The sequence below is a fragment of the Rhinatrema bivittatum genome, chromosome 7, assembly GCF_901001135.1.
Source record: "Rhinatrema bivittatum chromosome 7, aRhiBiv1.1, whole genome shotgun sequence".
Taxonomy (NCBI): Eukaryota; Metazoa; Chordata; class Amphibia; order Gymnophiona; family Rhinatrematidae; genus Rhinatrema; species Rhinatrema bivittatum.
The window spans coordinates 136,961,987-136,982,735 of record NC_042621.1 but is presented as its reverse complement, the minus strand read 5'-3'; the positions used below and the strand labels follow the sequence as shown (position 1 = coordinate 136,982,735).

General features: G+C 46.4%; 1 protein-coding gene across 1 annotated transcript in view; it reads left to right on the top strand.

Moving 5' to 3' along the window:
• HYDIN (HYDIN axonemal central pair apparatus protein) overlaps window positions 1–20,749 on the top strand; it is a 1,819,717-nt gene that overhangs the window by 1,455,394 nt on the left and 343,574 nt on the right. The window contains exon 67 of the mRNA XM_029609235.1: window positions 4,360–4,520. Coding sequence (XP_029465095.1) covers window positions 4,360–4,520 — 161 coding nt within the window. The remainder of the gene's footprint in view (window positions 1–4,359; window positions 4,521–20,749) is intronic.

Sequence of the window (20,749 nt, the reverse complement as noted above, 5' to 3'; positions counted from 1 at the left end):
GGGTCTAAGCCTTTCAACCACTTTCGTCCCTCATCCATATTGCAGATCTAGAACCAAAACCAGGTCTGGTCCTGCTAATGCTCGCATTTACTCAGGGTTGTAAAGTTTGACCTAACATCTTCTCAACCCAATATGCGTCTATTCCGCTCCAGGCACAGTTTCACATGAACTTCCTGGAGCTTGTAGCCATGAGTTATGCCCTTATGCCTTCCAATACTGCCTCTGCAACAAATCTTTGTGCATACAGACAGACAGCATAGGGACAATGTGCTTTTCCAACACACAAGCACGCATAACCTCTTAGCTGCTCTGCTAGGAAGCTCCGCAGTTCTACCCTTGGCCCTTGCTCACTCCATGCATCCTCAGGCCATTTATCTAATAGACTTACTGAATGCACTAACAGACCTTCTCCATATAGGTTTCCATCCTCTCGAATAGTTTCGGACTGCATGTGTAGCGAGAGAAATCTTCTAGCGCTGCGGTCAACCAAACTTGTCCTCTGCGTCCGTATAAAACCGTACGGTGCATGGATTCTCCTCCCTACATGTTTCCAATGCGTTCCCATAGGCGCCTTTGTTCCTTCAAGGCCCTCTTATATGTGTCTCTTCCACTGCCTCTCATAGCCAGCACTCTTCTAATGCTGAAACGGGACGGGGTTCACTGCTCCTCAGACCCACGTCCTGGCCGAGACCAGTATGCTTCCCATACTTCTCAGTCTATCACACCAGTAACCAATTCGCCTTCTCACAAGTCAGTCTCATATCATAGACTCACTGATGTTCTCAGGTACTGGTAGCGTCACAAAAACCCTTCCACACCCAAATCCTACCATTCAAAATGGCATGATTTACCACATGACGCTTACAAAAGGGTTTTACCCTTTTTCTTTTTTCTACACCACTTTTTTTTCTTACTCCCTCGGATTCTGCTCGCCAGACATCCTTCACATGGATACACCTCGGTTCCAATTGGCGTACCACTTGGGAGTGGGGATACCCGATTAACAGTCAACCCCTTCTGAGTCAGCTTACCATGGATTATCCACTGATAAAGCCACCTCTGTTTCACTAGTCACAGAATGGGACATGGAATTCGTGCTTACAAGACTCCTACGTTCTCCGTTCGAGCCTTTCCGTTCCTCTCACTTAACAGTCCGCCATGGGGAACTCTTTCCCACATAGACATCACTTCTACCAACAGGGTCATTGAGTTACACACCTTGTTACATACTCACCCGACCCTGCGTTCATCTGTGACCGAGTGGTTTTACATTTTCAATTTCATATCCTTCTTAAGGTAGACATTGCATCTCACCTTATTCAGAATATACTCGGTCCACTTTCCCAACACCTCTCCCTCACTAAAGCGAGAGGGTTTTTTCCACTCCTTGGACTGTAATAGTGCACTTGCATTCTATCTAGACTGCACTACAGTCCATAGGAATTCCACCTAACTCTTTCCTTCTGTGGCAAGAGCCAAGCTGCGAATTCCAGTGGGCAAACAGACCTATTCCTCCTAATTGACACTCTGTATCTCTTTTTCCTACCAACAAGTGGGCATTTCACTACAACACTGTGTGTAACCACACTCTGTTGCATCCGTCCCAGCCTCCATAGCTTACCTTCGGCCGCTGCTACTTGTACATATCTATCAGGCTGTGACCTGGAGCTCTCTCCATACCTTCACAGCCATTATTGCTTAGATACGACTAGCCGGCATGCTCCATGTTTGGCCAGTCCGTCTACTCCTATTCTTTTCGGTTTAACTACCCAACATCCTTCCACCAACCATTTAAGGGTTTCAGGATGCCCTCCGTTCCAAATTCCACCCCGTCATTGCGCCTTTTGCACGTCTTGGGTGCATTTGGTGCACTCTCGGGCATCCTCAGCTCAGTACTAACCCATATGTGAGGACTGCCATCCTGCTTGTCCTGTGAGAAAGCAATTGTTGCTTACCTGTAACAGGTGTTCTCACAGGACAGCAGGATGTTAGTCCTCATAAAACCCTCCCGCCACCCCGCAGAGTTGGGTCTGTATACGTTTTTACTTTTATTTTAGTTTCACTTGCGCTTTTAGCTATAAGACGAGACTGAGGGAGACACCTGTGGTCACAGGGATAATTGCAGGCTGAGCATGCTCGGTGCACTCAGTGTGCCAGTGTCAGTCAAAGCTTTATAGAAACTTTGACAGAAAAGTTTTCCGTACAGAGCTCCATCCTGATGATGTCACCCATTTGTGAGGACTAACATCCTGCTGTCCTGTGTGTACACCTGTTACAGGTAAGAACATTTGCTTTTTATGTGAGCAAGTTAAGATTTTTTTCACAAAAAAATATGAGCATATGATTTAAAAATAGGTAGGAAAAGTATGTACTTTTAATGCATTGAAATACATGCTTTTAATGCATTGTGCGCATATGTTTGAGGGTAGACAAATGCGTATTTATAATCTGCGCATACCTTGTTAAGCAGTGGACCCTTGACCCGGAACGAAAGAACACCCACCTGAGGAACCGGGATGTCCTTTGCCTCCGGAAGGTGGATACCAGGAGAACAACCCCTCAGTACCTTAGCAAGGAGAAAGCTGTCAGGTACAGGCCAGGGAGCCCAAAGCCGGGGTCCAAGCGAGGCAGGGGTCAGTGACGATCAAATCCAATCCGGGTCCGGACAGGTAGCAGGCAGAGCAAGGTAAAGTCCAATCCGGGTCGAGGCAGGCAGCAGGCAAACAGAGTAAAGTCCAATCCGGGTCGAGGCAGGCGGGCAGCAAGGCAAAGCAGAGTCGGGCACGGTCCGGGTCTAGGCAGGCAGGCAGCAAGGCAAAGCAGAGTCAGGCACAGCAAAGTCACACCGAAGGCACAGCAAAGCACAGGACCTATTGTGAAGGCGTCTGATGCCTGCACTGCACCGCGTTAAATCTCCCTCACTGCTGACGTCAGTTTCCGGGGCCGGCCTCGTCCTCGCGATCCTGCCCCTTTAAGGGGCGGGGCTAGCCGCGTCGCACCCGATGCCGTCCTGCGACGGCAAGACGTCTGCACGCTGCGAGCCGTGCTCTGTGGGCCCTGGAGGATGGCGTGCCGACCCGCCGGCGGAGAAGAGGTAGGGAGGCCCGATCGCATGCGATCGCGATCGGGCCTCACAACATACCTCATATGCACAGGTTATAGAATACTGTTGTAGATCTCTGCATTGTCATATTGGTGCATATATGGGGTCGTGCAGAGTTTTTTGAAACTTACCCTGAGTCTTTCATACTGGCGTGCAGGTGCACATGTACACGTGTATGCCGGCTCACACCAAAGGACACGGCCATTTTAAAACATACACATATATATGCACATATGGCATAAAATAGGTTGTATGTGCATACGTGTGTGCACAATTTTATATGTACACGTGCATGTGAACACAAATATTGCCTCTACCGTGTAAGTGGGGGGATTTTAGAAGAAACGCATGCTGACGCAATTACCAGTTTCCCCAGTTCATTCCCAGTTTGCCGACCACTCCGAAACATATCACAAATCCCATTTCTGGCATAATACCAAGAAAAAAGGTGTATTTATTTCCGGCATGATAATGCACATTATGCTTTCGCACACAACATTAAACACCCCTCATTTTCATAAACTCCTCCCCTTTGACTAAATTTTAAAAATTTGCATACACATCTCGCGATGTGTTTTTTATCTCGGGTGTTATGGTGTTATCACAGGCGTTAGGGCCCTATCGCCCACGATAACACCATAACACGATTTGATGAATGACCCTGTTATTCAGCTATCTTTAAGACAGCTGTCTATATTCAGTAGTGAGGCTGCAGCACTGAATGGGAAGGACTGATGCTGGTTGATAAGAACACAGATGTGAGTGGGGTAGATACTACTCTGTTTATGGAAGAGATGGTGTGGGAGGTACTTTCAAAACTGAAAGGCAAGGCAATGGGGCTGGATGAAATACATCCCAAATACTGAGGGAACTCATAGCTGGTCCAGTGACTGAATATGGAGCTCTTTCTATTTTTATGCCATTATAAGTAGTATTTTACTTTAGTTGCTCAAATAAAGATTTTAAAAATGATTAAAAAGTCCACTTATGTTACAGGCATAGTTCTCTATATTATTAAATGTTACATCAAACTAAACAGAGCAGGAACTTTGTAAGTCATTGCAAAAATAATAAAGTATGGTTAAACATTGTTGAAAATTACACAAGCTAGCCCCGAATTATTATGGTTTGCTGGTTCTGTCTGTGGGTGAGGGCATGCAGAGAATGTAAACTGTTTGTTTTTGTAAAAATTCAATAAAAAAATATGAAACATAAACATTGTTGAAAATTAACTTTGTAGTTTGTTTTGGTTACAGGTGATAGAAACAGATACAGAGCCAGCTCACACTGTTCTGGATGAAAACAGCCGAGAACTGGAAGTCCTAGTTAGTGCAAATGTCGATTATGCCCATTTTCTGTGCAAAATGGAAAGTGTGAAATTCAGGGACACTCTTCTCTTCCAGACCAGAACATATCAGTGAGTAACAAGGATGTGCAAAGACAAAACCTAGTGGGAATCAAGGCACGCATTCTAGAGAGCTATTCAGGGCCCGTATTAAAAGATGGAATTGGAGCCAGTGTAGAATGTATGAATGAGTAGCAAAACTGTGCAATGAAAACTTCAGCGGCAAGAATTAAACGCAGGCTAGAGTCTAGGAGGGATTAACAGAGACCAATGAAGCCATAGCAGAATATATGATTAAATGATGGCAAGCTCTACAGGGAATCAGAAATAGGGCAGAGTGTGCGTATGAAGAAAAAGGAATTTGTAGTTTCTGAGGGAGGAGCAATCTCAGACATAGTATCAAAAAAAAAAAACAACAGATAGTGGAGAATAAGAAAGTCTGTAGGGCTTTTTTTTTTTTTTTCCACATTTTTCTATTAACCAGTGAGAAGGCAAACATAACATCAAAGAGTAAGGTGCTTAGGAAGTATATTGGAGCAATTTACAGTGTCACTGTGGAGGCTGCAGTCCTTGGATGCTTTAGTCTACAAGTTCATTATTTAATGGAAACTCCTGTGGAGTTTTCCTTTGAAACTTCAAGGGCCAGAGAGGAACGCTAGTACCCTAACCCTAACCCCAACCTCAATCTTGTTACTGCCTTTTTTTCTGTGGTTAAGTGTTCATTTGCTTTCATTCAGCATGCATATTTTTAGCTACATACATAGGACATTTTTCAAAAAGGTTTCATGTTGATAAAAATGCCCTCCTTGTGTAACTGATTCTTAAAATCACTGATACCAGTAAAGTATTATGTTACCTATACAAAACCATGTCTTTATATTAAAAGAAAACCACTTGCTAAATACCTCCAGCCTTTTCAGGTATTATAACTAGTAATGGATTGAACAGCAGTGTTCAGGATGAAATTGTTGAATTGATATTTTCTTTCCATAGTGAGGACAATATTCAAAGCCACTTAACATATGTACATTGATCTGTCTGAAAATTATTCTCTCTGAATCCAGCTAAAAGTGCATGTGAGATCCTACAGCATGGGTGAGAAAACATTTTGAGCAACAGCCCCCTTTCATTCATGCAATTGGTTGGAGCCCCCCAAAATGTGTTACTGTAGATATATTAATGTATATCTCCATACACCCACACGCACACACACGCATATGTGAAGGGTATTCACTAGGTAACCACACTGCCAATCAGTGGCTCAAATCCCTCATTTTGTTTCTCTTCAAGTTGCTGAAAGGAGTAGCTCGCGTGCGCACACACCCACACACCCACACACACACACTGGCACAGAAATGCAGATACCTCATACCCAGACAGACACAGATACCCCCACCCAGACTGACAGATAGTGAAACTGATACTCAGACAGGGGCTGATGCAATACAGTGCGCATTAAAAAAAAAAAAAAGTGTGCGTCTCAGACGCATATTTATCTCTCAGATATTAATACCTGCCTGGAACAGGCGTTAATAGCTGAGCACAAGTAAAAGAAGTACAGAAAAGCAGAAAAAACTGCTTTCCTTGTACGTACCAGGATCAGTCCAGACCGCTGGGTTGTGTCTCCCATCCAGCAGATGGAGTCAGAGAAAAAAGCTGAAGGCACCCTCTGATAACCCAGTGTGCCACCTGCTGTCCCTCAGTATTTCTCTGACTCCAGCAGATGAAGGAAGACATAACCTGTGGTCCTGATCTTTTCCAAATTTTGGGATTCATTTCTATTGGAAGGAGGTTCCTTTTATTCGTGTTTACCTTTGACTAGATCAGCTTTCTATACTAAAAAAAATTAATAATAATTAATAAATGAATTAATAAAAGCATAATGAAAGTACAGATCCTTCTCCCCTCGTGTAACAGGCAGAGCTGGGCTTAGTGCCATCCAGCCGCGGTACCCGGAGGACCTTACTAACTCCCGGGTAAGGTGGGATTTACCAGTGGGCCGGTCCCTCCCCCCTATGATTCCAGAGAAGTCACATTCCTCTGAAGGAAGCTCTATAGCCATGGGCTGTTCAGGGAGGCACATTCCCCTGCTTTTTTAATTGGCTCAGTTGTAAAAAAAAAAAAAAAAAAGCCTGTTTTCAGTGCCTTGCGGCCATGCCCAGGGGATCAAAGTGCACTGCTTGTGGAGAGCCGGTAACACGGTTCTCCCGAGAGGGTCTTTGTCACCGCTGCCTCCCCGGGGGAGAAGGACCTTCCCAATTGCCTGTTTCAGGCAAAAGAATATCTTTACCGCGTTCGCGAGGCGCCGATAGAAGGCAGACAGCTCCTCCACAGAGACCTGCTCCATCCCCGATAAGCGCGGGAACAGTGGCCATTTTAGGTGCTCTGGGCTCCGATGCCATGCTGGGCTCTGGGGGAGGGGATCTTCCACTCCCCCTGTCTCCTCCCGATTTAAGCCTCGTAAGGCCTTTGGATGCAGGTTTTGAAGATCCTCCTGTTCCCCCTCCCCCTGCCGTGCCTCCAGCCAGAGTCTTAAAGAGGCAGCATCCTTTTTCCTCCCAGTTTGTTTTGCTGTTGCATAAAGCCTATATGGAAGCAGAGGCAGATTTGGATTTGCAGCCATTTCCTCTGGCTAAGGTCCCTAGACCTCTGGACGGGCAGGTTCCTACAGCTCCTATACCTCCTCCGGCCCCGGTACCAGTGGTACTGGTAGCGGTTCCCCTAGTCCCCGCGCCTCTAGACCCTTTCCCGGCGGACGCAGCCACCTCCACGGGCGATCAGGATGACGAGTCCGCTCCAGTTGAAGGGGATGACCCTCAGGTGCTCCAGTTATTTCGCAGGGAGGAGCTGCATCTTCTAATTCCTCATGTTCTGCAAGAGCTTGATATTCAGGCTCCACAGCCGGTGGCAGAACCTTCCTCGGGAGACCCTGTTCTGTCAGGTTTGAGGGACCCCCATACAACCTTCCCTTTTCACCCGAAGCTCCTGCAAATACTGACTCGGGAATGGGAAGTGCCGGAGGCTAGCCTGAAAGTTAATAGAGCCATGGAAAACTTTATCCACTTCCGGTAGAGTCCTTGGATTTGCTTAAGGTTCCTAAAGTGGATGCGGCTATCACGGCGATAGCTAAGTGCATGACCATCCCCGTGCAAGGAGGAGCAGCTCTCAAGGACCTCCAGGATAGGAAGCTGGAGGTCCTTCTCAAAAGAATTTTTGAGGTTTCGGCGCTCGGCGTCAGGGTGGCCGTCTGTAATAGTCTAATGCAGAGGGCTACTCTTAGGTGGGTGCAATAGTTGCTCACATCTCAGGAGCTTCCCCCTGAGGAGGCTGAACAGACGAATTGCCTGGAGTCGGCCTTGGCCTTTACCGCTGATGCCTTATATGATCTCCTTTGTACTTCCTTGCGCACCATGGCCTCGGCGGTTTCTGCTAGGAGGCTTCTTTGGCTTCGCAACTGGTCAGCCGACGTTTCGTCAAAGTCGCAGCTGGGTTCCTTCCTTTTTAAAGGAAAGTTGTTATTCTGTGATGAACTGGAACAACTTGTCAAAGACTTGGGGGATAATAAGGTATACAAGCTTCCGGAGGACAAGCCCCACTCTTCCCATCCTTTTGGGTCGTTTAGAGGGCGTTTTTGGGGTCAACGTTGTTTTCAGACAGGTAGGGTTCCGACCTTTACTCCGAGGCAGATGTCCACGCAGTCCCAGGCCTGGGCACATTCCTTTCGCAGCAGACGAGTTTCACGTGATGGAAACTCCCAAGGTTTCGCTACAAGCAAGGATGCCCAATGAAAGTGCGCCGGCCTATTCCTCCGTTCTGGCGATCAGAGGATGTCTTTCTCTGTTTCGCGAGGAATGGGTCAAGATCTCTTCAGACCAGTGGGATCTAAACATCATAGAACGCAGTTATGCATTGGATTTTGCCCGTCCACTATGAGATCTGTTCTTGGTGTCTCCTTGCAGATCCCAGATAAAGCAGCAGTGGGTACTCCAGACCTTGGTTCGCTTGAAGGATCTGGGAGTGATTGTTCTGGTCCCGCTGAGCGAGCATCAAACCGGACGATATTCCATTTACTTCGTGGTACCCAAGAAGGAGGGCCCCTTCCGTCCAATATTGGATTCAGGTTAGCGACGGCTCCTTGTGTTTTTACCAAAGTAATGGTGGTAGTGGCAGCAGCCCTCCGGTGGGAGGGAATACTGGTTCACCCATACTTGGATGACTGGCTCATTTGGGCAAAGTTGGAGGATCTTTGCAAGATGGCAGTTCAAACGGTCTTGCGTCATTTTCACTCTCTCGGATGGGTAGTCAATTTCACAAAGAGCCAATTGGTGCCTTCCCAGGATTTGCAATTCCTGGGAGCCCGTTTTGACACCTCGCTGGGCAAGGTTTTTCTCCTACAGGACAGATTGCTCAAGCTGATGTCTCAGGTGCGTCGCCTTTTGGCTCTCTCTGTGCCCACGGTTTGGGACTATTTACAAGTTCTTGGATCTATGGCGTCTACTGTGGAGGTAGTTCCCTGGGCGTTTGCTCATATGAGACCATTACAGAGGGCATTGCTTTCCCGATGGGACCCCAAGTCAGAGGAGTTCCATTTGCCTTTGCCCCTCCTGGAGCCCACCAGGCACAGTCTCTCATGGTGGTTGGTTCCCAATCACCTCCTGAAGGGGATGGACCTAGAGAATCCCCAGTGGATGATTGTAACGATGGATGCCAGCCTGTCCGGTTGGGGAGCAGTCTGTCAGTCGAGGACTGCTCAGGGGAAATGGATGCTTCAGCAATCCAAATGGTCCAAGGTGGAAACACTGAGAGGAGAGGATCACCTTGCTGGTGGCTGAAAGGAATCAGTAAGTTTTTGCTTGGGACATTGACTTTTTTTAAAAGTATTGGGGCAAAGTTAACTATTTGGGAATATTATTTAGTGTGTTTGTGTGTTTGTGTCTTTAATAGTCTGAAAGGCAGTGAATAAACAAGTTAGACTGTTTGTATTTTTAGTCAGTCAATAAGGTAGCAGTAGGTAGGCAGTGAATAAACAAGTTAGACTGTTTGTATTTTTAGTCAGTCAATAAGGTAGCAGTAGATATTTTTAAAAGTCTGCAGAACTGAGTGTTCTCCAGACTTTTAAAGAGCTGACTGTTTGATTTTGATACTAACTGAGTGCATTGTATTGAAAAAAAAAAACCCCACAAAAAAGTAGCCAGAAGCTAGAAATAAGCTAGGAGCAGTATATACCAAAGTAAAAAAGTTGAATAGTTCAGTTCAGTTACTCACCTTGGAATAGGTGTTGAGGTAGTGTGATTGGGTTTGAATAGGGACCAACATTTGTTAATCAAGGGAGCAGTGAGTCACTCAGGCTGACTAACTGAAGTTAGACTGTTTGTATTTCCCAACCCTCCCACCCCTTGCCCACCCACCCCTAGCTCATCCCTTAATTTATAGGCAGGTGCCACTTTCACAAAAAAAACCATCAACAAAAACTTTATTGAGAATTCGATCAGACCCCGGTAGACCACTACCAGACACATAGTGAATTCACTAATACATTTAAAGGAAGTTAGACACATTTCTACTCCCATAGCAACCTAAAACTTAACTAGGAACTGATCAAAATTGAGATGAAGGCAGCAGTCCAGCAGCAAGAGGGGGGCTTCCCAGTCTTTTGCATCGAGTGTCACATGTATGATTTTTTACCTACCGGTGAGAAGTTGTACATGTGCATGCGATGCAAAGAGCTCCTGGCTCTCAGAGAACGAGTCCGATCTCTGGAGGCTAGAGTGGCAGACCTGGAGGAGCTGAGGCAGACAGAGAGGTATATAGATGAGACCTTCAGGGACATAGTAGTCAAGTCCCAACTTCAGACTGGCAGCCCTGGTGCTGCCTTGGAGGAAGAAGGTCTCATAATGGGAGAGCACCAACCAGGTGTAGCAGGAAAGGATCCTGTAGCAAGGACCTGCTCTCTAGGTGATGCATTGTCCTTTCGCACTGAGGATATCTCCCCAAGGCCTACTGCCCAGGAGGGAAGGGTTAGGTCGGCCGTCATAGTTGGTGATTCGATTATTAGGAATGTAGATAGCTGGGTGGCTGGTGGGCGTGAGGATCGCCTGCTAACATGCCTACCTGGTGCGAAGGTGGCGGACCTCACGCGTCACCTAGATAGGATTTTAGACAGTGCTGGGGAGGAGCCGGCTGTCGTGGTACACGTGGGCACCAACGACATAGGAAAATGTGGGAGGGAGGTTCTGGAAGCCAAATTTAGGCTCTTAGGTAGAAAGATTAAATCCAGAACCTCCAGGGTAGCATTCTCTGAAATGCTCCCTGTTCCACGCGCAGGTCACCAGAGGCAGGCAGAGCTCCGGAGTCTCAATGCGTGGATGAGACGATGGTGCAAGGAAGAGGGATTCAGTTTTGTTAGGAACTGGGGAACCTTTTGGAGAAGGGGGATTCTCACAGGACAAGCAGGATGGTAGTCCTCACAAATGGGTGACATCGAGGATGGAGCCCTGTACGGAAAACTTTTCTGTCAAAGTTTCAACAAGCTTTGACTGACACTAGCACACTGGGTGCACTGAGCATGCCCAGCCTGCAATTATCCCTGTGAGCCACAGGAGTCTCCCTCAGTCTTCTTTTTTCCGCTCTGCAGTCAGCATAGCGGTTGGAGCTCTGTGAGGATTTTTTAACTAATTACCTCATGGAAACACTTAACTTTTCACTTCAAAAAACACTTTTCCCTGCACAGGTCTCCCTCCGCGTACGTTTTTACGACGCTCGGTGAGTACTAATTCTTATTTTTCGGTCGGTTTCTGTCACTATCTTAAGGCTGTTAACTGACTGAAGCCTTCCCTTCCCCCATTTTTCAGTTAGCTTTAAACAGCTTGCGAGTATCTCTGTGACACTCTGCTTGCTTATGCTAGTGGGGTAGGGATTTTTTCCTTAACTTTAGGACCTCTGTAGCTTCAAGTCCTTCGTTCCCTGGTACCCTCACGCAGTCGATACCCTATCGCTACACCGGGACCCTCCTAAACCGCCCTGGGCTTTTATATGTCATCAGCGCCCCTCCCCCCACGGTGCCCTGATGCCTTTATCCATGTTTTTTGCTTTTCAGTGCTACCAGGCTTTTTCCTCCTACGCACTGTTTTTTTCCTTGGGCTTCCTCGGTGCCGTCCCTACCCGGATGCATGCCATTGACGCACACGCTGTTAGTCACTGCCATGCATACTCGGGTCACCGCCACCGCTGCCCGAGACACTTTTTAACGATCCCAGGGTCACTTCATCGATGCCACCCCCCCTTTTGGGGATGCCATCGATGCCCCATCCTCCCCACCGATGTCCAGCCCTTTTCCATCGGTGGGCATCGGTGCCACATCGATTCGTCGGTGGGCATCGATGCCGGATGGTCCCCATCGGTGGACATCGGTGCCGGATGGTCCCCATCGATGGACATCGGTGCCGGATGGCTTGTCCGTCGATGGCATTGGTGCCGGATGGCCGTCCGTCGATGGCATCGGTGCCAGGTCCTTTTGCATCGATGGACACCAATGCCCAGGTGTTTCATCCATGGGCATCTATGTTAGAATGCATCCATCGAGGGCAGTCGATGCCAGGCTGCTCCCATCGGTGAAATTCGATGCCCAGGTGGGTCCCATCGGTGGGTATCCATGCCGGCTCGATTCCGTGGATGGGTGTTGATGCCAATGCCAGCCTTATGGCTGGCATCAATGCCCATGCCGATTCCAGGACTGGCGTTGATGCCGGGATGGAATTCATCGACTGGGAGATCCATGCCATCGATTCCATACGTGTCCATATCGATGCCACCGACACACGTGTCTGGGGCACCGATGCCATGTACACTTGGAAATCTGAGTCTGTCCAAATCGATACCGTCAACGTCTGTGGCCCTATAGTTGATGCCCGTGGCCATGCCACAAACGGCATAAATGCCCGCCTCCATGCATCGATGCCCTCGACACCTCCGTTTTCCTTCGGTGTCCTTGACGCCCTATTGATTCGACTTCGACTCAGTCGATGCCGGTATCTTTTTCAATAACGGCAATGTTTTTCGATTATTCGATTCCACATCGTTTCAAAGATACCTATGCCACTGCTGTCAGTGCCCGTCACTGTCATCATTCTCCTGGCCAGTCATCGACAATTTTTCATACCCATTTTGATGATATCCTCGAAGCCCCTTAGGTTGCCTTCAATATCGTCAATACCGACATAGCACCGCCACATAATACCCTCGCCTCCTCACATTGCTCCACTGCTTTGGGTTCTTTTTTAAGCCCCGTATTAGCTTAAGACACTCCATTGTGTCAGGAGCAGAGCAGGCGTGCTGACAGTTCGTCATCGATCGCCTTCCAGGACGACGAGGGCTTCCATCTCGGCGCTGGGGAAAGACCGGACCGAGCACCGTGGCACCCATCATCGCCGACATCGTGATCGTCCGCCGCTGACGCCATCCAGCACATCGGTGCCATCCTTCTCCAGGCTGGACAACGCTCGGGCAGAGCGACATCACCACTGCCATCAGCACTGTTCCTACAGTTTTGGCAGTCCTTGGTGATCCAGAACTTCCTGATCCAGGTCCGACAGCTTCTGCATTGGCGTCACGACACATCGAGCCGCTGTGACGAGGGAAGGGAACATGAGTTCCGTTAGGGCTCCTCTGTTCCTGGCGTGCCCCACCGTCAAGTGGTGTGGGACTATGGCCATCTGTTACACTTAGCAGTCTAAACGCCACTCACGCCTGGCCTGTCTCCTCTGTACCTGTGCCACCATACCGGGTTTCAGAGCGAGATGGACGTTTACGTCCCCGGCCTTACCCTCGAGGACTCCGGAGACCGTCGGAGTCAACAATCTTCACCGGCTCGTCTTGCGGCGATCCACGTCGGATGGTAAGTACCCGCTTCGGCGGCATTCCCATAGAGTTGTGTTCTCCCATTCGGACCGTGGTTCGAAAAGTTCTGGGTCATGTGCCTTTTAGAACTGTATTAGTGTCACATATCGCTATGTTAGCTATGTTAGCCACAATATCAGGAGAACCCCTCTATCTTCTTGGGATTGCAGCAGGGCTTCTTCTCTTGTCAGTAACAAGTCCCTGTGCCGACCAATGCTCTGACTCTTGGTTCCCTCCCAACCAAGGTCCAGCTGCATTGGCTGATCTGCTAAACATGAGATTCAGCAACCATTGCCCCATGTACAAGTCCACCTTGAGGCCTGGCCACAGGTCTCAGTGTCTCCTTGTACAGCATACAGAAATGCGGGTACCACTTACCGCTCACACACCTGCAGGAGCCTACATGATATCCTCCATTGGGACACCTCCTGGTCTCCCATCTGGTCAGATATCAGAGCGGCCACCCCACCTTGTACCAAAGTCCCGGTACACTCCCCCAGGCGCTACGAAGTGCAGAGGGGAGAAGGGAGGGGGGTTGGGGAGTTTTAATTGCACTATTCTTTCTTTTAACAGAAAATAGTTACTCTCCGCACATCCTGGACCTAAGAAAATCCAACTTTCTTTAGACGTCACAGGTACAATGGTATCTTTGGTTACCATCACTCCATACTGCAGTAAGTACATTATTTTAATGTTTCTATGTGCTTTATGGTGAGTCAACATTACAACCCCAAGCTCTGCCGCTGGCACCAGCTTCGGTAAGTGAACTGTCTCTTGCATCACTGTTGGTGAATGCTGTTTTCTCTGCGGAGTGTAACATCATTCACGTTCCTTGCATAGACTACTGCTAACCACTTTCAGTACATGCAAGGAGCTCTCACTTTTTTCAGGACTCACTATACATTTACTAACTGGGATTACTGTCACTGCCATAAATCCCTTCTGTAACACTTCTGGACACCACAGTCTTAAGACCCTCTTGTCCAGCATGCGCACAGACATTCTGATTACATTGTTATATGTCCCTGCGCATATTTTCCATAACCTCAGCCTTTCAACTTTTCATGGTTGGGCTATGGGGTTTCTTCCCACTATGCATTTTTCTCATAATTCAAAACTGCTATGGGTTATATTCAGTGACATTCTATACTCAATGGACCTAAGTGGTTTCATTGCTTTCGTCCCTGATTCTTATCCCAGTTCGAACTAGGACCTAGTCTCCTTCGACTCATGCTCGCAATTCCTTAGGGTTATAAAGTTTCTCCTGAAAGCTGTCAACCCATTATGCATCTATTGCACTCCAGCATAGTTTCTCATAAACTTCCTGGACGTTGCACCCATGAGTTATGCCCTTATGCCTTCCAATACTGCTTTTGCAACAATTCTTTGTGCATACAGACAGACAGCATAGGGACAATGTGCTTTCCAACTCATAAGCACGCATTACCTCTTAGCTGCTCTGCTAGACAGCTGCGCAGCTCTACCCTTGGCCCTTGTTCACTTCATGCGTCCTTGGGCCACATATCTAAGAGATTTAATGAACGCTCTATCAGACCTTCTCCACGTAGGTTCTATCCTCTCGAATGGTCTCAATTACATGTGTACAGGGCAAATCTTTTAACGCTGAGTTTAACTAAACTTTCCTCGGCGTCTGCATCATTCCATACGATGCACAGGTTCTGCTCCCTGCACATGTTTCCTATGCGTTCCCTTAGATGCCTTTTCTTCCATCAAAGGCCTCTTCAATATATCTCTTCTGCTGCCTCTCGTAGCCAGCATTCTTCTAATGTTGAACTGGAATGGGGTTCAGTATTCTTTTCCCCACTCCCTGACTGAGATCAGTATGCTTTCCCATACTTCTCAATCCATCATATCAGTAACCTTTTATTCTCTCACCAGTCAGTCCCAAATCATAGACTTACTGATGTTCTTAGGTTCTGGTAGCGTCACAAAACCTTCTAAACATAAATCTTGCCGTTTAATATGGCAGGCTTTACCTCCTGACGCTAAAAAAAAAAAAAAAAAAAAGAGGTATTACCCCTTTTACTTTTCCACCATTTTTTCTTACTCCCTCGGATTCTGTTCTCCAGACATCCTCCACATAGATACACCTTTCTCTTAGGAGGTGTATCGTTTTGGGAGTTGGGTTCCCGTTTTCGGTAATCCTCTCTGAGTCGGCTTACCATGGATTATCCACTGATCAAGCCGCCTCTATTTCTCTAATCACGGAATGAACATATATATTCTCCTTATAAGTCTCATACATTCTACGTTTGAGCCTTTCCATTCCTCTCTTCCACAGTTTGGCAAGGGAACTTCTTTCCCTCTTAATGTCATTCCTGCCAGCAGGGTCCGTGAGTTATGCACTCTTTCCATACTCACCTGACTCCGTTCCTCTGCCACTGAGTAGTTCTACGCATTCAACTTTCTATCCTTTTCAGGTAGATGTTGTATCTCCTTTCCTCAGGAAATACTCTATTAATTTTTCCTAACCTCTCTCTCTCGCCCTAGGGAGAGACTGGGTTTTCCACATTCCTGGACAGTAATGCTGCGCTTACATTCTATCTACATTGCACTGCATTCCATGTGAATTCCACTTGACTCTTTCCTTCATGCAAGGGTCAAGCTGCTACTTCCAGTGGCCACACAGACCTAATCCTTCTGATTAAGTGGTCTATATTTCCTTTCCCACCAACAAGCAGACATTTCACTACAACACTGTGGGTATCCACATACTGTTGTGTCCGTCTTAGCCTTAACAGCTTCCCTTTGGTTACTGCTGCTTGTACTTTTTTATCAGGTTGCAGCCTGGAGTCCTCTCCATACCTTCGCAGCCTATTATTGCTTACATTTGACTAGCCGGCATGCTCCATGTTTGGCCAGTCCGCCTACTCTTACTTTTTTCAATTCACTACCCAACATCCTTCCACGAACCCATTATGGTGTTGCGGATGCCCTCCGTTCCCATTTCCACCTCAGTCGTTACGCCTTTGCGCATCTGCGGTGTATCTGGTGCATTCCCAGGCATCCTCAGCTCGGTACTCACCCATTTGTGAGGACTACCATCCTGCTTGTCCTGTGAGAAAGCAAATGTTGCTTACCTGATGTAACAGGTGTTCTCACAGGACAGCAGGATGTTAGTCCTCACGAAACCCGCCCGCCACCCCGCGGAGTTGGGTCTGTATACTTTTATTTTAGTTTCGCTTGCGCTTTTTAGCTATAAGACGAGACTGAGGGAGACACCTGTGGCTCACAGGGATAATTGCAGGCTGGGCATGCTCAGTGCACCCAGTGTGCTAGTGTCAGTCAAAGCTTGTTGAAACTTTGACAGAAAAGTTTTCCGTACAGGGCTCCATCCTCGATGTCACCCATTTGTGAGGACTAACATCCTGCTGTCCTGTGAGAACACCTGTTACATCAGGTAAGCAACATTTGCTGTCTCTTCTGAAGGGATGGGCTCCACCTTAACCAGGGTGGAACCAGACTGCTGGCGCTTACCTTTAAAAAGGAGATAGAGCAGCTTTTAAACTAGAACAAAGGGGAAAGCCGACAGTCGCTCAGCAGCGCATGGTTCAGAGAGAGGTATCTTTAAAGGATACTAATGATGCATTAGAATTAGGGCATCCCCACAGTGAGGTTCCAATAATTAGAAAAGTAGTCCAAGTGCCTGTAATTAAAAACTCACCTGAGCTAAAAAATTCTAACTTATCCCTATCAATTAAAAAGCAGAATAAAAATACAAACAAAAAACAAACTTTGAAATGTTTGTATGCTAATGCCAGATGTCTAAGAAGTAAGATGGGAGAATTAGAATGTATAGCAGTAAATGATGACATAGACTTAATTGGCATCTCAGAGACATGGTGGAAAGAGGATAACCAATGGGACAGTGCTATACCGGGGTACAAATTATATCGCAATGACAGAGAGGAGCAGTCGGGAGGAGGTGTGGCGCTTTATGTCCGGGATGGCATAGAGTCCAACAGGATAAACATCCTGCATGAGACTAAATACAAAATTGAATCTTTATGGGTAGAAATCCCTTGTGTGTCAGGGAAGACAACAGTGATAGGGGTATACTACCGTCCACCTGATCAAGATGGTGAGATGGACAGTGAAATGCTAAGAGAAATTAGGGAAGCTAACCAAATTGGTAGTGCAGTAATAATGGGAGACTTCAATTACCCCAATATAGACTGGGTAAATGTATCATCGGGTCACACTAGAGAGATAACGTTCCTGGATGGAATAAATGATAGCTTTATGGAGCAATTGGTTCAGGAACCGACGAGAGAGGGAGCAATTTTAGATCTAATTCTCAGTGGAGCACAGGACTTGGTGAGAGAGGTAACGGTGGTGGGGCCGCTTGGCAATAGTGATCATAATATTTATTTATCTATTTAACATTTCTTTTATACCGATATCCGTTCGCACATCGTATCGGTTCACAGTGAACAAAAAAACCATTGGGCAGTGCCTGTACATATAACATATAACAGATAACATAATATAATATGATGAACTAGGCAACATATAAATAAATTTTTGGGAGGAGCCCTTACATATAACAGGCATCAATGGGTAGATGCTATGGAATATAACTATAACTATATACATGAAAGTGCAAAGTACAAAATCATCAGACATAAAGGCGTTAATACCAAGATATCAGTATAACATTCATAGGGGGGTTTTATGTAATAGGGGGTGAGATGGAGTAGGCTTGCTGAAAGAGCCATGTTTTAAGTTTCTTTTTGAAAGTGGGGGTATAGGTCTCTATGCGGATATCATGGGCAGTGAGTTCCATATGGTGGGGCCGGCAAGAGAAAAGGCTCTGTTAATAGTGGAGGAGAGTTTAAAAGATTTAATAGATTGGGCACGGAGTGTTCCTTGGAGAGCTGGGCGTGTAGGTCTCATGGAGGTACGAGGTAAGAGGGGGGGGGTTAAGCCAGTTGAGGTTGGAATTTACTAGACTCTTATGTATAATCGAGAGTGTTTTATAAAGAATTCGTGACTGTATAGGGAGCCAGTGTAGTTCAATAAGTGTGGGGGTGATGTAATCTCTTTTCTTTGTGTTTGACAATATCCGAGCGGCGGCATTTTGTAGGAGTTGAAGTGGCTTAGTGTGTGTTGCAGGAATGCCAAGTAAGAGCGCATTACAATAGTCAATCTTCGATAAAATAATAGCTTGGAGGACAGTACGGAAATCATTGAAGTGTAGTAGGGGTCTGAGTTTCTTTATTGTTTGGAGTTCAAAATAGCAGTCTTTTATGATGGATTTGATGAATGGTTTAAATGAGAGGTGATTATCAATAATAACTCCAAAGTTTCGAGTGTGCGATGGGAAGTTGGTAGCTGAGTAAGCAGGAGGGATGTCTGGGATCGGTTGCCTATTAGATATGATTAATAGCTCAGTCTTGTTGGAATTAAGAGCTAGGTGCATGTCCTTTAGGAGTTGGTTGATAGAGGAAAGACAGGATTCCCAGCTGTGTAAAGCAGTTTGGATGGTGTCAGAGAAAGGGAAGATGATTTGCACATCGTCAGCATAAATAAAATGCTTGATGTGCAGGTTAGTGAGAAGCGTGGTAAGGGGAAGCATGTATATATTAAATAGCGTGGATGAGAGTGAGGAACCTTGGGGTACACCTTGGGGAAGACTGATGGGATCAGATTCATTGTTGTCCATTGTGACAGTGAAAGTGCGATTTTGGAGATAAGATTGAATCCAGTCAATGGCCTTGCCAGTGATCCCAATATTTCTGAGTATGTTGAGTAGGACATCGTGATTGACTGTGTCAAACGCAGCCGAGATGTCAAGTAATGCAATAAGGTAGGAGGATCCGGAGTCGGTTCCTTTGATAAGAGTATCGTGCAGGGAGAGGAGCAATGTTTCAGTACTTAAATGCTTCCTGAAACCATATTGGGTAGGAGGGAGGATGTTGTTCTGTTCAAGGTGATCGGACAGGCGTGAGTTCACCAGCTTCTCAAGAACTTTAGCTAGGAGGGGTAGGTTGGACACCGGTCTGTAATTAGAAAGGGTGGTGGGGTCAAGGTTGGATTTTTTGAGTAGCGGTTTAACTATAGCTTGTTTCAGAAAATTCGGGACAAAGCCATGCTCTAGGGAACAGTTGAGAATATTTGAAATGGGTTTGGCGATTACATTGTGTATAGATAGTAGGAGTTTAGAGGGAATAGTTTCAGAGGGATGTGTTGATGGTTTCATTTTCTTAAGTATGTTCTCTACTTCTAGGGAAGATGAGGACTCAAACGAGGAAAGGGAGACTGGAGAGTTGATATTGGGAAGACAGATGTTGAGGTTGTTGTGCGAGAACTGTGCCATGATGGATGATACATTGTTTTTAAAAAATTGAGCTAATTCGTTGCAACGATTTGTCGAGGAGTTAGCTAGTTGTTGTGTGTGTATGGGAGAAGTCAGGTCAGCAACCATAGTGAAAAGAGCCTTGGGGTTGTATTGCAGACCATTTATTTTTTTGGCGTAGTATTCCCGTTTAGAATGAAGGATGGAATTTCTATATTCATGCATGCGTTGATAGTAGAGAGTTTTGGTTGCGGGGGATTAGTGTTTGCGCCATGACCTTTCCGAAGCTCTGAGTTGCATTTTGAGATTTCTGAGGATAGTTTTTGTTATTAGGGGGCAATGTTCATTGGCAATGCTGAGTGTAAGGTTAACCCAGGAGGAGAATGCATTATCTGGGGATGATAGGTCAATTTGTTTGTCTATGTCCGAGCATGCTAGCGTGATGGTCTCTACATCACAGGATTTGCGAAATTTGAAAGATATGGGCTGATGGGGCGTGGACAAGGAGCTTTGGGGAAGTGATAGTTTGGTCTTGATCAAGGAGTGATCAGACCATGGTACTGCCGTACATAAAGGAGGACTGTTCACGCTGATGGGGGAGTTGATGAAAATCAGGTCAAGGGTGTGGCCAGCTTTGTGTGTGGGGGAGTTTACTATCTGTTGGAAGCCCATAGCTTCAAGTGAAGATAGGAAAGCTTCACAGGCAGGTGATTGTGGTGTTGTATCCACGTGTAAATTAAAATCTCCTAGGAGGATAGTGGGTAGATCAGGTGATAGTGAGTTTGCAAAGAATTCAATAAGTGGTGATGAATCTTTCTCTAGTAGACCAGGGGGGGTATAGATAAGACACAGTTGGATCAAATTTGATTTAATGATTGGAAAAGGAACAGTGTGCAAATCCAAGGCTCTCGTGCTAAACTTTCAAAAGGGAAACTTTGATAAAATGAGAAAAATTGTTAGAAAAAAACTGAAAGGAGCAGCTACAAAAGTAAAAAATGTCCAAGAGGCGTGGTCATTGTTAAAAAATGTCCAAGAGGCGTGGTCATTGTTAAAAAATACAGTCCAGATGTATTCCACACATTAAGAA